Raw genomic sequence first — 16,554 nt, forward strand, 5'->3', positions numbered from 1 at the left:
ATGGGGGAGCTGGGGCCAGGAACTCCCTGCTGCCGAGGCAGAGGAACATTGTCCCTTCTGTGCTCCCTGCCAGCCCCTGGGCAAGCACCTAGGGCAAGGGTGGGCAAAATGCAGCCCAGGGGCCAGATGTGGCCCGCCAAGCCATTCTATCCAGCCCGTGAGGCCCCTAAAAAAATTTAGATAATTAATATTAATCTGCCCTGGGCTGCCTGTCTTGCAGCCCTCTGCCCAAAATAATTGCCCATACCTGACCTAGGAGGAACCTAGAGCTCCCCCTGGTCACAGTAGGGGCCTACTGCAAGGCTCCAGAAAGTGGGAACAATTTGCTGCCATTAGCAACAAATCTGCTCCTGCTTCCCTGAACATGTAGATGCCTGCCTGGGAGTGTTTACTCGCACGTAAACTGCTCCTGCATCAAATGTGCATGTAGAGACACCCCAAAACTCCTTTTCTAAACCCAGGGTATACAACAGACCTAATTAGATTACTTTCTATTTGCAAAAGCTTAACATCTGAAAAAGATACTTAAAAATTTGGCCAAACAGACCACTACGTGCTTCATCATAGCATTTTTTCATAGACAATATTTGAATGGGGGTAGATATAGAACCCTAAATCTGGCTGTATCAGCACTTGCTGAAAAAGGATGTAAAATGGTTTTGAAGAGAGAAAAAAGGAAGTATGGGAAGCAGACAGTTTAGTTACCAGGAAAGAATGCTAGTGGGCTATTTGTAAAGTTATGCAATGTAATTATTGTTTGAATTTCTGCTAAACTGTATAATACACCCAGTGAAGAATTCCATGCATAAAAGAAGGATTTTCAATACAGCTAATAATATTTTCTGTTAACTAATGAGAATTATACTTTTACATACTATGGGAACACTCTTCAAAGCCTGAAAGTTATGAATTATCTACAACTCATAATAGTCTTAATTTACAGGATACTGCATTAGAAACAAAAATTGCAGATAGCAGCAGATATGTTCGGCCTGGAACAGACTGACTTATTTGTTTCACTGCATACAATCAGTTATTCCCCCACCACTTCGCCCGCCCCAATCACTGAGCATACAAGGGATAGAAGACTGTATTTAGCACGCCCTTTCAAATAAGTCCTCATTGCTGGAGGAGGTGGCATTATATGTATGGAAGCCAACAAAATCATCTCAATCCATTGATTTTGCAATGTTAGAAAAAATGATTCAGGGAGAATGAGCTGACCTAGATTGCATGCAGAGAAGTGATGTCTGATATTCATCCTTATAAATGAGGAAAGAATGAAAGAACCACTCCTGCAAGTTAGAGCAGCAAGTGACTTATCCCTTTCCTCCTCACAAAAAGAATGTCAGAGACCAGCCAAACTGCACATAAAGACAAACATACACACTCTTTCTACTCCTTGAAGCAGAGCTATGGAGAGACCACACAAGAGACTCAAGCTCATATTTCATATACATCCAGTCTCTTGTTCCTTAGGTTGGCAGGGGCTGGAAGCATCATGGGAGCAGCATACTCTGATCTCACTTAGCTCAGAAGCAAATCCTCTTGCTGATGCAGGAGCAGTATGAACATGCTCCTCAAGGAATTCACATTTATCCCCTGAGAAAGGAGGCTGTTATAATATGGAACCTGAGAGGGCTGATATAAAACCAGGAACAAAAAGCAGGAGAATCTCTTGAAATGCAATTCCCAAAAATTCTGACAAAGCAAAAGTCCAAAAGCAAAAATTACTTAAGGGTAAAATCTACCCATCTTAATGGTGAGAGAGCTACTCACACCAGGGCTGAATTTTACTTCCATTACTATTAAGGCAAAGAAACAGGCATTTTGCAGGAGAAAAGAGAATACAATTAAAAAGGAACCATGTAATACCAAGGATATCAAAGAAAGAAGAAGTCAGCACCCTTCTTGTGCATCCTGCCATTGCGAAAAACCTCAGAGATACAACTCAGCATTATATGGCTGATTATAACCTACAGGGTTGTAGGCTTTGGCCAGAACACAGAACCAGCAGTACTGCACATTGTAAAAGTCGTGCTCAAACAGGTTGAGTAACGCTTAGGCAACAACCCCATAGATGGAAAAGGACAAGAACCTAACGTCTTAACTGGAAAATGAAACATTCATTTTTTCAACTAAATGGAATAAGGGACAGAAATATCCAGATTCTACTTCACAGTAAAATTCAGATTAGGAGGAGACTGCACGAAGACAACAAGACAAAGAAATAGAACTTGGAGCACTGGACTCTCCAGTAATATCAGGATGTTCCCACGAAACTTGCTGTATTTGTTAAAAATACCTTCAATACCAGAGGCTACAACTAATCCAGCTAATTAAGGCCAAGAAAAACAGTCTACTCAAAATTATTATATTGCAAAAAAATAAAAAGACACTTCCATCAAGAGAAATGCCAGCACTTACAAGACACACTGGCATTATAAACACTATATTTTTTAAAAGACAACAAATCATTATGTTCAGTGACAGTACTTTATGAGCAAGTATTTCTTACTTGAAACAACCAATAGAACATTGTACCCGTATGTTACATAGTTTCAAAAAGCAACTTTAAGGAGGCAAAAATATACACCTTTCTAGTCTCCACCAGACTGACACTGACGATTGCTTTTCTTCCTCCCCCTTGATTTTCTAAGAAAAATTTATCACGCTCTAAAGATTGTTTCATCAGTTTGGTGCCCTTCCATTCTTAACAGCAGTCATGCTTGCCTTTTCATAGGAGTACTTTATTCAGCTACAGTTTCAACTAAGTATCTCCCCAAACACATGCAATAAAAACTAATTTTACTATATTTAAATAGCCAGTCCAGGGTTATCCAAGATACTTAGTAAATGACAAGTAAACAGAGGAGACTGCCCCCTTGTGGTTTATTCCTCACACTTTGACTATTACCTGGTTCTCTATTTACCGGTGGGGGACAAACACCAGTGAGCTAAGGCTCACTGCCTCGAGAATAATGTCCAGGTATGCACCTTCATCACAGGGTGCTTGGTTTGCCACTGACTAGCACAATTTGGAGGTAATTAGTTTACACATTTGCATAGCACCTTTCCTCCTAAAGTCCAGAAAAAGCTTTTGCAAAAAGTGCTGTCTGCCTTTTGATACATGGAGAAACTGAAGCAGAGGAAAGAGACATAGTTGTGGAACTGGGGTTAGAACCCACGTACCCTGATGCCATAGTGACTTCACAGCCTAACAGTCCTATTCAAGTGCCTCAGACTTTAAGTTTTATTCTTTTAGCTTTTCAATGAGAACAAATGTCCTTGCAAACAAGTTTGATGCAAGAGGATATGTTTTTACTAGACAAATTACTGGGACTGTTTATAGCAAAATGTCACAATAATCTAAACTGCAATAGATTTACAAGAGTATAAACAACCATTACTTTCTTTTTTTCCACTCCCCCGATTCATAAAACCAGGTCGTGTTATACCTGCAGATCAACAGAAAAAAAAATTCACCCCACTATCTGTAGAAAAGCCAAATTAAATCTCCACAAGATCATTTCTGACATGTAATTTGGTTGAAGAATCCATGTTAGAGATTAATGATTCCACCTGGCCGAGGGCCATGTCCTTTGATATAATAAAGAATCATTATTTAGCAGAAGTGATGCCTTGATAATGATGGCCTTGGCACTAAGCCAAACTTTCATTCCCTTTGAGGTTATGTAAACCTCACAAAACTGTAATAGAACTTCAAGCACCGTTACCGATGGGAATGCAACGCAGAAGGGGAAATGGATGTTTGTTTTCTCAGCAAAAGCCAAAGAATGTAAGCCCATTTCCTCTGCACCTCTTTCCTCCCCAACCTATACCTAATAGATTGCCTTGGAGATGAAGAGATTCCATGCCAGCTTATCCAAAAATGACACAAAAAAGCCTCTCAAAGGACAGGAGACATTGAAAGTTTAAATCCATCTGTTTTTTTCAAGTTTCAGTTTAATCTTCTGAACTTTAACAGCAGTTGTTTAGAGTTGGCTAGTCCCACAGGGAACATGTAGACATTGTCCCTCAATAAGTTTAAGTCTTGATCGCTCTGACCACTTATTTACATCTGTATATGTGCACGTTTTATATTTAAAACAAGGAGAAATACTAATCACTAAACATCTCTCTCCGTCTGTCTCTGCTGTCAGAATAGTCCATGTAACAAGAAATAAAAACCTTTCCAAATAATGCTTCTGAAACTTTTCAAAGCAGCAAGTGATGCTGGCCCATTGTTTTTCAGTCTGGAAATCAGTAAAGACACTGTATTCAATTTGTGGGTACAATACTCTGAGATATTTCAGCACCACCAATGTGAGTGCTAATGCTGCTGGAACACAAGCTTACAGTGCTGTTTTTAGCACTGTAAGAGTTACAGTAAAAGAAATATTGCCATCTCATCTCCCATAGTAAAACAGTGAGGAATTTTCCAAACAAAAGTGTGCCAACAAGGCAGTTAGCAGGAGCTGACCATTTTTATTACGTGTGCTAGAAGAAGAGAGGGAATTCAGGAGATAATAATGTCAGGTTCCTCTTATAGTACACCTGAAATACTGTCTCACAGAGAGATGCTTTCTTTTATAAGACTCTGTTAGGGCCAGTTTAAGCTCTGCCACCTCTTAATCATGCCCTTCCTCCATTCATTAACTGTGACCTAGAGATAAGCTATGTTAAGGTAAAAGAGGGGGTAAAGAGACTAACAATCAATGATGTAGCATACTGTATATACATACTGTAGAGCTTCAACTAAATATGGTTCCAATAGCATGTAGAATTAAACAAAGTTCTGGGTCAGTGCTACATCTGCATGCTGGAAATATCTGATATAACAAACATCAGATTGATACCAAGCCAAGAACTACTGATGTGGCATTTTGGTTTTCTAACATGACAAGTACAGAAAAGGAAAAATAAATCTATCTGCAATAAGATTGAAGACAACCTTACAGTATGTGTGTGTGGGAGGGTGGGGTGACCAAGAGGTAGTGCTCATGGAAAAATTAAGAGATCGGACAGACAGACAACAGGACACTAACTCATCCTGTCGTGCTAAGATAAATCAGGCAATTCACAATCTCTCCACTATGAAATGACTTTTGCACTATAACAATTACTTCAAGAATAATCTAAGATTTAAGACACAATAATATGCTTCTACACTATGCAAAAAAGTGTAAGGACAAGCTAATTCTCAGGGTGTTTATACCATATGCTGCGAGAACATAATGAAACATACAGTATTGCTCAATTATATCAAAGAAGCAGTTTTACCTTGGACCTACCTTTCCCGAGGTGTTGCTTGAAAGGAATAAACTGAGCTAAGACATATAAGCAGGTCTCAATGTTCAAGCAAAAAGTACATGACATAAATTTAAAGAGAATTAGCATCAAGGTGCAAAATATGGGTCTATAACCTGTTTTAGAAGTTACACTGTTCTCTTATTGTAAGCTGCTTTGAGTCTTTGCTGAGAAAAGCAGCATATAATTCTAATAAATATATAAATAAACCAAGTAAATGTAAACACTGTACGCACAAAATACAATTAAGTTTGTACAGACAACTAACTGCGTACAAGTCCCTATTCTCCAAAACTAAAATCTTAGACAACCTGTTGCCTAAGATAGTCAAGTGGACTAGGACACAGAAATCAAAGCTGGGAAAATAAAACATGGAAATTATTCAGAAGACAACCAAAACACTTCTATCAAGGGATTTTTCATGTTCTCCTGAACACAGGAATCTCTACTTTAATACAACTTTCTCTTACAGCACAGGAAACAATTCATTATGAGACCTCATTATAAGACCTACTTGGATCACCCAAAAATTGAATACCACACTTGTTTAAATTTAAGTTTTGTAACAAATCAAAAGAAAAAAAGAGGGTCAGAATGTTGCCTTACCTCAGCTTCTTTCTGTTGGAGGATCCTGTCTTTGTCTACAACTTCTTCTTCAACAGGCCTAGCAGGCATAAATACATATTGAATGGAGTAAGGAAAAAGAGGAGGAAAAGTGCACACTGTCTCAAACTAGATTCAAATCTCATACTTTTGACAATATAGGCAGAAGAAAACTGAGTGCTCTCTCTCACTGGAGGAAGACATACTGATTTAAGAAACTATAGTAAACAATATATAATACTCTGTAGTGTAGGTTTTTGTCACTCATCTTCTCATTTTCCTTCTCTAGTTTCACACACGAGTGCAGGAAGCATCTCAGGTCTTGTTCCATCATTTACTGTAAATTTAAAGATTTCCTCCGCCATTTCCACCTTCTACCACCACGGACACAGAACAAGTTTATCAGGTAGTTGCTGCAAGAGTTATTTCTGCTCTCCTTGAAACTTAAAGTATTTCTGTGAATATTAAACATTTTAATGTTGAGTGGGGAAAGGCACAAGCTGCCATCAGGAAGGAAGCAACATTAGCAGATGCGTTCCTCACATAAGAAACTAAGGCTGTCAAGGGCACAAAAATGCATGGAGATTGAGGACAGTAAGTCTAATTATAGAATGCCAATGTAACACCAACAGTTTGGAACAAAAACCAAATACACAGAGCCTGTTCAAACTAGCTGGGCATGTCAGAATATCCAGTCACTGAACAAGACAAAGTCAAATCGAAATAAAAGTGCCAGCCTCGCACTAAGAAGAGAAGTAGCATCGACCCTAGTCCCCTGAGGCCAGGCCTCAGTTAAAATAATAAACTTAAAGCAACTGAGGAGTATTTTTCTCAGTCTGCTATTAGAGAAAAATATAACGTTTGCAATTTCCCTGCTACTACATGTATTTTAAATTTCCAAATTCATGAGGGAAGGATGAAGGACAGGATATGAAAACAGGACCCAACAAGACAGCAATCTGTACGTGGTATTACCTACTTACTCTTCCATCTGAAATAATGCCTATTAAAACCGTTTCTAGATAAAGACTCTAACGGTGCACTTCAGAAGAAATGAGCTAGGAAAGAACTTCAGGGAAAGAAAATCCACCCCACAGCACATGTGCAAAAGGATAAACAGAAGCAAAGCTCCAAGGAGCTCATACTCACTTGCCAGTGCGTTTTAGTCTCTCCGAACGGAAATTCTCATAGTGCAAATCCTGGGTCACTTCCTGCAGGTCCTGCATGTGCGTTCTACAATAGGGAAATTGGTTTGTGTTTTACACGTCTTCCAAAGGCACAATCACCTGTTTAAACGCACATTTCAAGAACACAAGTGCTGCGTATACTTAGGACTAAATCTGTAAGCAGTAACAAATTATGTCCTTCAGCCAAATAATGTTCATCTGAACAGTGGCAACAATTCCACCCCTCCCTTCTTGAAAATGATCTTCAAAGCCAACTTGATTCTGCTGTATTGCAATGTATTGTTATTCTCAACTTCAGAGATGTTTGCAGCAGTCTTCAAATTGTAGTCATGTTTGCCTTTCCATTATGTTTGGTAATCAAAAGCAATTTCATGAGATAAGTGCTCAAAGGGGATCTCCTTCCCCAGTGCCACAGCCTCCTGGTATGCAAAACCTTTCAATTTGTAGAGGGACACACATCAAGGGTGACCAGCAGAGGGTGATCTCTGTCTAAGAGAGCCTTGCTAAAATGTCAGAAATCTATAATGAAATTGTTTCCAGTAACAAAGTTGCCATAAACACTTTCACTTTAAAAAATGTCTCACAGCCAAATTATTTATACAGTGTATATTAATAAATCAGGTTTATTGCACTTAAGTGGCACTTTCTACATTATCAGTAGGTAAGAACTAATCTATCTTAACTTCTGTTTTAGAGCACTTTAGAAGTGTAAACCAACAGAACAAATTCCTTCAAGCCCTTCTGCTGCAATTCTACTCGTTAAAAATCCCTCTATTTACATGTCACAGAGCAATCACAATCAATACACATAAAACAGAGTTCAGAGAAGAGCCACCCATATGATCAGACACTTGCAAGGCAAACCATATGAGAAGAGGCTGAGGGACTTGGGCCTCCTCAGCCTAAAAAAAACGGTTAAGAGGGGACTTGGTGGCAGCTTAGCACTACATCAGGGGAATACATCAAGGGCTCAGTGAACAAGGTTCACCAGGGCACCCTTGGGGAACACTAGGAATAATGGCCACAAACTCCTGGAAGACCGCTTTAGGCTCAACTCTAGGAAAAACGTCTTCATAGTCAGGGTGTCCAGACTGTAGAATAAACTCCCCCCCGAGATGGTGCAATCACCTATCCTGGAGATCTTCAGGAGGAGACTGGATGGTCACCTCACTGGGGACACCTGACCCCAGTTGTCTTTTGCCTTGTGCAGGGGGACTGAACCCAATCATCTTGTGAGGTCCCTTCCAGCCCCTAACTATCTATGAATCTAAGAACATGTAAAGATAAATCTGTACATGTGTACAGCACACAAAAACATGCATAAAGCTTTCAGGTGTGCATGTGCTGGAAGCAGATGGCAGAGAGTGGCTCCAAAAATATTCCAAGGAATCTCTGAGGATACTGAAGTGCTTAGGAACATCTTAAGACAGGCTTGAACTGGACAGCTCGGTATGAAGCAAAAGGAAAACAATGATGGCTTAAGTCATCATAGACTCTACAGTATATTATAAGTCTTCTAGACCTGTAAAAACTGTTTCTTTATGCTCATTTATTTTACTAGTAGCTTAGTTAGGTGCAAGCAAGAAAGTTACTAATATAGTCAAGTTGACATAAATCATATCTTCCAAAATCACCACAGGTGATTCAGCAGAAAAGAAATCACTATGTAGTTAAATATACAAGCTGTATATTTGTGCAGTAAAAGCTGTGTTAACTGGCATTTTACTAACCGGAATATTCTATTATCTGGCATGCACATAAAGTATTTCTTGAGTAGGGCTGGGGTGGGGAGCGGGTGCGGGCTGCACAGGTGCCGCCCAGCCCAGGAGGAGAGGAGTTTGCACACAGCAGCAGCTGCCATCACCATCCACCACCCTGCGTCGCCGCATTAATTCCGATAACCAGAATTTTTAGATGACCAGCACCCTCCTTATCCCACTCATGCCGGATAGCAAAGCTTTCACTGTATATCACTTCACTCGCTAAGAACCAAAAAACTCCAGAAAGAAAGTAAAAATCAATACAGCTAGAAAGATGTGTTCTGTACACAGAAACAAAAACATCCACAAATGAAATAAGGACACTTTGCTGGGAAGATACAAAAGCGAGATATTTTTCAAAAAGCAAAGTCTTCTTGTCAAAGATTTAACGCTTGCTTTTACTCACACTAGCATTGTACGCAATTTAAGGAAGTCATTGTGCTCTGGATTCTCAACTTCAACCACTCCCCAAGGGTACAGACGACCTCTGATTTTTTTCCCTTTCACCTCAATCAGTTGGTTGGACCCAATAACAGCAAAGGGAATGCTAGCCTAGATAAGACAACAGAACAAAAGTAATTTATTTCTGTAGTGTTATAATCTAGAACACATTTCACTAGAAGACAGAAAAGAAAAAAAAAAATCTCAGATCAACAGGACTAAAAAACCCTTTCCAGTAATGAAGTGTGATTTTTAATCTGTACACAGAGGCTTCCTAATATTAATATTTGTAATCTTATTGTAATCAGTTGTCTCAACACCTGAAAAAGATAGACAAATTAGTGCTTTCATTTCTTGTTACAGTGGTGTTTTTTAAGGTGTGCTATCAAGAGTCTGCAGTATAGATGTCTTAGAGCATGGGCAGAAGCGACCAATTTAAATTGAAAACATCTTCCCTATCCCCGAATCAGATGAGTAATGAAGTGGCCCAATACATTATATTTCTTTACCTCTCTTCTCTGATCTCATTTCAAACATAGATTAACTCAGAAAGAGAAGAAGAATAACTAATTGCAGCTCCTAACAGACATCTGCTTACTTTTAAGTCAACCTAGCACAACTGGACATCACAATTTGAAACTGGTTTCAGAAAGCATGTGCAAAATCAAAATCAAAGTGTCCTACCAAACACACCTGGAAACAGGTAATATAATGCTTCACGCTCATGAAACCGAGTGATAACCTTAAATATTTCCTAAATAAATTGTAATTGAACACAACAGCTGCAAGAATAAAGTAGTTTTATAAAAAATAGTTACAACAAAATGATAATTCTTTCATTAAAAAACAAAACAAACAAACAAACAAGCTCACCTTCAGAACCCTGGTCTGTTCCTTGAACTCCTCATCTTCATCAGAGTCTGCATCTGGCAGCTGGTAAATCCTAATGCCATGCTCAGAAATCTCATCCAAAACCTGAAGGTATTTTTGAGGAAGGAGAAGGATAACAATGACGATTCTTATTTGGCTATAGACCTACAATAGCTTTTAAGTAAATTAATCTCTTATACAGAGCTGCCATCCAAATCCTCTTTACCCTTTACCCTGCAAAGAGAAAAATTTCCAATATGCTTCCTACTCTAAAGGAGCTTGACAAAGCAATAGAGGAAGTTATTAACATGAATTAAATGTGCTTACATTTTGGTTATGTGTATTACCTCCAGAATATCTAAAATTCTTCAGCTTTACTTGGAACCTGCCTTTACCCCTACTTTAAATCAGCACTTTCCTATTTTTAAGCAGCAATGGAAGCTACTTTGAACATTCAGTCCATAAATATCTTAGAAAGCACAGCTCAAAAGTGCTGATTTACAAAACTGTATGATTTGAGATATAGAAGACTAATATTAAAGTGGAAAATAATTATGATGTCTTAAGATGCCTTGAGACCTCCCGTAAACTTTGTAGGAGTTCAATTACTTATCCAACAAAGTTACATCTTGAAAGCATTATCAGGTTTTTTTAATTTGTTTAAGTTGACCAAAAGAGAACCTAGGAGACATATTCACTGAAAGGCATTTTAAAAAGCTGCAAGCTTTTGTGAAACTAATTTTCCCTAAATTATTAACAATTGAAAAAGGCAGTGGCTGCTAATTTACAAGTGGTTAAAAATGAATGACGGCTTTCCATCTTTGCTCTCATTACTTAAGAGCAATGCTTAGAATGTCAAAGCACACAACACGATCGTCTTACTGTGCAATGCATCACACTGATACCTAAATAACGTGAAGCAGCTAGCTTACATTTAAACTTAATTAAGTAGCTTTATTATTCCACATCTGGTGCTTTAGATGGTAGTAGTTCACTAAATTCAAATGTTTAAGAGGTACCATTCTACTATTACCAGCCCTTTACTCAAGGAACTCAAAGACTATATAATATGCACTTGGTGTATTCCCAGTGAAGATGCAACATCTCACTTGTTATGGATGTTAATCTTATTACCAACTAGACAGTGATGCAGCACATGGTACTTTACAAAGATTAAAAGCAAGACGCAGCACTTGCAGTCAAAAACAAACATGGACTTAAAGGACAAAGAAAAAAAATGTAAAAGCAACAGGCAGGAGTTTTAAATAATTTAAGTTGTATACCAAGTATATCATTACCAAGGCTGGAACTTTTAAGAATAGATAAAGGCAGGGCAGGAGAGCAGGGGTAAAGAGCTCATGAAGAGACACAAATGGTGAAAACAAGGAAAAGCTATAGCTTTTGAGAAGAGATTTAATTACAATATCAAAAAATAGCCAGCAGTCAAAAGTGTGCCTTTGTTTATTAATTTTATATATGTTATTTATACAAAAAACAAAGGCTTAGTTCAAGTTTTATATAACCTACTCTACAACTGTAGCCAAGGTCCCATTTAAAAAGGAGATATTATTCAAAATCCTCTACAAGAGAAAAATGTCTGCGCACAATTCTCTTTATTGTAACCAATATCTGGGATTAACATAAAAACTAATCTGGACTTCTGTATACATTCTTTCCCTAATGAAATCACTGCAGGGGTAAGTAGCTAGCTTAACTCTAAGACCTCTGGCAGTTTCAAAAGGTGGTACTATTTAATTTTCCCTACAAAACAGAGAAGAAATTTCCATCGTCACCCAAAGAAAAGTAATTCCCCTCCACAACACTAAGAAGATTTTGTTTAAGTAAAAATAAAATAAAAAAAGTGACTGCACTGAGTCTCTCAGAAAAAATTAATAAGAATATCCTGGGAAAAAATCAGCGCTCAATTATATCGTGGATGCTCAGAATAATTCAAGAATTGTAGCTGATAACACTTTGGCTGAATCTACACTAGCAATGCTAGTGCCCATCTCAAACAGCAGAACAGCTGTAATGGCTTGAGCCCTACATAGACAGAGCTCGGATATCCCCAATATAACAAACGCAGGCTTCTTACGACAGCAGTAAAAATGTTCAAGTCTGTGCATAAAATACTTACAGCATTTTAAGCACTGGGTATGACTGCACAGATCAGTTAACAGGTACTAAGTTGGATAATCCAGATCCAACTACTGAACAAAATATCTTACTACAGTCTGTAGTAACATGGGGTTTCCTTGATTCCTGTTATAACAGTAGCCAGTAAATCCTACTAGCAGAAAAATCTCTTGGTTAACAACCATCTAACTAAAGCTTAAGCAACTCCTAGACCATTTGTTAATTTGGGGGCAAAGAGATTCATGAACATTTTAGAAATCTCCAAGGAGCTCTCTGCCTCTGTAGTGTAAACATCTGGTTTCCCAGGTAGACTACACTGCATCTGAAGCCACAGGAACTCCAGCAGGCTTACAGGGAGATCTCTAGACTCTCAATTTTTCAATTTTAAGAAGGAAAAATAATGCCAAATAAGCTACAGCCCAGACATTAAAAAAATATGGATGTTTAAAGGCTTGCTTGTTAGGTTTTCAAATTGGCAATGTTAGTCTGCAAAAACGAAGGAACCTTTCAAGTTTATTAAATGTATTTTTATTAGATAAGAGGATTTTAAGTAAGCTTCTGTTTTAAAAATAATTCTTCAACATTCAAGTCCACAATCCTGTAGTAGCTAAGATTTCAACAGGGCAAAAAATTAGCCCCATCTAAACCAAAGCAAAATATTTAACACTAGGTAACTGATTCTATCCCAAAGATACGTAAATCTGTACAAGTCAGTAATATTTTGCTGAATGGAAGACAACGCCTTATTGGAATTTATGCTGTCACCACAAGAGAGGGACGTGCACAGCTGGCATAGGTGAGGCAACGCTGCAGTGTGCACCTTTAAAGTGGATGCATGGAGCAAGAAAGAACATTTAACCTGACTGAGATCTTAAAGATAAAAATGTAACTGAAACAATAACGGGAAAGCCAACAACAAGGGGTGCAAGAATAATATATTACAGCTGTTAAGCTTAGTGCTTTCCTGAAAGGAAAAAGAATTGCAATAAAAACAAACTGTATTTTATGGTCTTAACAAAGAAGCAGCATTTTTCTTCTCCAAATCTCAATTTTATTGGCCTCAGAGGGTTCTGTGTTCCTAAAGATTAGGCTTCCCATGGGAAATTTAAAAAAAAAGCAAAATATTAGTTCCCTTTTCATGAAGTCATTCTTCTGAGCAAGTTTCCTCAGCAGCTTTGCATGGCACAGCTTGTGAAACTGCCTTGCAGCTCTTCCCACTCGAGAGTTTTAAAAAATAACTTTGAATTCCAGCAAGACAAAACAGGAATTACTGCAAGCCGGGTTTCCTTCACATGTACCACAACTGATCTTTCTGCTTAATCCAAAAAGCAAAACAAAAACATTCTACCTTAGATTGATCGCCAAGTGGCAGAAACATCTAAAAAAAAAAATATAAAAACTTCCAAGCCCTGCCAGCACAGGCAGATTTTGATTCTTATTCCTGATTAGAGATTTTGTAACTGAGATGTTTTGCGTTAGAACAATATACAGTAGCTAGACTTTCAAAGGTTTGGAACTACATTATACATTTTAGCAAGTTAAACCATTTGTGCTGACCTCTTCCCAAAGGCCAAAAATAATTAAGACCGAATTGTTTACTTGTTTCTTAACCACTCCCACCCAGGCAGAAGTATAGATGCCAACTTCTGTTTTTATAGTGAGGCAACACATGCATTTAATAATGTAGTATACTTCTGCATGAATCAAGTTTGTTCTGTGAGATTTGTTTGTTAAAACGACATACCACTATAAAAAGCAGAGAACAAAGACATTCTGGATTGTCTCTATTCCTTACGCTTTTTGCGTATTTTAGGGATCTTTCCACTGTAAAAATAGATGCCCTGGGAGTGTACACTTTTACAAAAAATGTGTATACGTGACTATTAATTGCAACAAAATGTATGAGCTGTAAGAATACTACTAGTCAGCGAGTTCCAAGGCATGATTTATAAGGATTGCTTTCAAAAAGGCACTTCATTACAGGATACACTGGACGGTTTTTGAGGAGTTAAAACTAAACAGCGTCATCAAAATGACCAAAAAGCAAGATTTAACCAAAGTTTTTTGTAGAATAATAATCTTGCAGCTCCAATTCAAGAGCAGGAACTCATGAAAATTCGATTGTTCCCCGAATTGTGACTTGTACCAACCCAGCCATTTTTAAAGGAGAGGGGAAGATCTGCTGGTGTAATCTGATGAAGGACCATGGACTTTCACAGGATTTTCCTAATTTATATGCATGGAGGACCTGGACGTACATTAGAAATACTGTGCATCTTGGCTAAGGGTGTTTATCCACTTTCAGCCTTAATTTTATTTTTATTTGGCATGAGAGCTGTGCTGAGCCACTTTTCTGATGCCTGAGCATTAAACCTACTCTTCTCTTCAGTCTCTCTCTCTCCTTCAGCGTCAGAGTGTCAGCCTTGGCAATCACAGGTACAATGTTGACTTTTCCATGAAGAGCTTTCATGAACTCGACATCTAAAGGCTTCAGCCTACGAACAGAAAAGCACAATTATACTAAATCTAAGGTACTACTGAATTAAACAGACAGGTTAGTGGCACACATCAGTGATTACTGCACTAACAATGAAGAAAGATACCTTGAATTAAGGGCTACCATGTAAATACTCTGTGCAATAAAATTAAATTACTTGGAGCACTCCTTTATTGGGTTGCTCGTTTAAGAGCTGAATTGTAATCAAGCTTTCATCTACATTCTACTAATTTTTGTGCTGCTGGGCAATAAACAATTTAATATCTACTCCTCTACAACAATATAAAAATCCTACTGGAATGAGGACAAAGTAAAAGGCAGTTATTAATCCAAAGACTTTTTTAATTGTGTTGGCTGACTGACAATTTAGGAGGTAACCCCATCAAAATGAAGGTTAGTTTCCAATTCAAGGAAATTACCAAACTCATGCTTCAGACAAAACGCTGTAAAATACAAATTGACTTTCTTACCCATGTCCAAAAGGAGATATGAAGTAAAAACAGCAGTGGACTCTGTTGTCTATGATGTGGCGCCTGTTCAGACCACTTTCATCATGAAGGTATCTTTCAAATTGATTGTCAATGTACTGGATGATTGTTCTGAAGCTGTGATATGAAACAGAGGCATTTTAAATATGTTGGGGGGGAGGTTCTATTTAATAATTTCTGATAAAAAAGGAAAAAAGAAAAGGAGGAATATATGATCCAATTACGTTTTTCACAAAGAAAATTCAGTTTCCAAATAGTCTATCTGCCGCTGACAATAAGAACAATAAAATAAAGATGAAAACTGTACAGCGTGCAATATGCAGTCTCCCCCATAATGTCTAATCGTGTCCGGCACAACTTTAAATTAACTTCTTTTGGGTAAAAAGTTCAACTGCAAGTTCAGAGAAACGAACTCAATGGTGAGACAACACAAAGACAGGAACATAGGGTTTAAGATTTTTGTTTTTTCTTAAACCAGCTGACAAATGACATATCCAGGATATCCTCTTGATTTACAGTTTGACAACTCTGACCTCAAAACCAGGGTTACCTACAAAAATTCTGATATTTTAGTCTATTTGAATACAGTCTAAATATATTTGAAAGCCATGTGCTAAAACATCAAGTGATTTATTAAGCTATTTTTTGCTACATACAGAACCTTCTTTTGTTGGCAAAGAAAAATCATTGTACTTAGTACACAGCAATTTCACATACACACTGAAAGGAAGTAATGAAATATAAAGTTATGTTGCAGGCAAGCACTGATACACACATACACTGGTTACTAAAAGGAGAAAATGAAAGGGTTGGGGTTTTTTTAAATACCAAAAAGATTTGTTTTTCTGGCACCCTAAAGCTTAGTAGAGGTATCACAAAACAAGACTCTTTCCTTCTCTGGAGTGTTTACAATGTAAATAATGAAGGAGGGGGAAAAGGCAAAGGAACCTACAGAATACATATGCAAGAGTAGGCAGATATCCGTGCACTATATGCTCATCTTAAAAAACTTACTATTACCTTTTTCTCTGCTGAGATAAAAATTGCAATACCATCACAGTGGTACTCTCTTCAATTTCTCGATAACCAAGACCAGTGCTACAGACGTGCGAGTCATCTAGGTGTTTGTCTTAAACAGGAACAGCATTAAAAAGATCATAACAAATATCCAGGTATGAAGTCGGAAGATGACGTCTAGCCTTAGGTCTGGAAATATCATCATGACGCCATCTGATATTAGGGCCTGAGTCAGAATCCTGAGG

At 37.9% G+C, this 16,554-nt stretch overlaps 1 protein-coding gene across 1 annotated transcript in view; it reads right to left on the reverse strand.

Annotated features, from left to right (window-relative positions):
* Positions 1-16,554, reverse strand: part of LOC102574601 (septin-2) — a 62,982-nt gene that overhangs the window by 17,698 nt on the left and 28,730 nt on the right. Inside the window, exons 6-11 of the mRNA XM_006270931.4 lie at positions 15,275-15,409; positions 14,685-14,802; positions 10,175-10,276; positions 9,267-9,412; positions 7,063-7,146; positions 5,917-5,974 (exon numbers count right to left, since the gene is read on the reverse strand). Of these exons, the coding sequence (XP_006270993.1) occupies positions 5,917-5,974; positions 7,063-7,146; positions 9,267-9,412; positions 10,175-10,276; positions 14,685-14,802; positions 15,275-15,409 (643 nt within the window). The remainder of the gene's footprint in view (positions 1-5,916; positions 5,975-7,062; positions 7,147-9,266; positions 9,413-10,174; positions 10,277-14,684; positions 14,803-15,274; positions 15,410-16,554) is intronic.

The sequence above is a fragment of the Alligator mississippiensis genome, chromosome 10 (genome assembly GCF_030867095.1).
Source record: "Alligator mississippiensis isolate rAllMis1 chromosome 10, rAllMis1, whole genome shotgun sequence".
NCBI classification, from domain to species: Eukaryota; Metazoa; Chordata; order Crocodylia; family Alligatoridae; genus Alligator; species Alligator mississippiensis.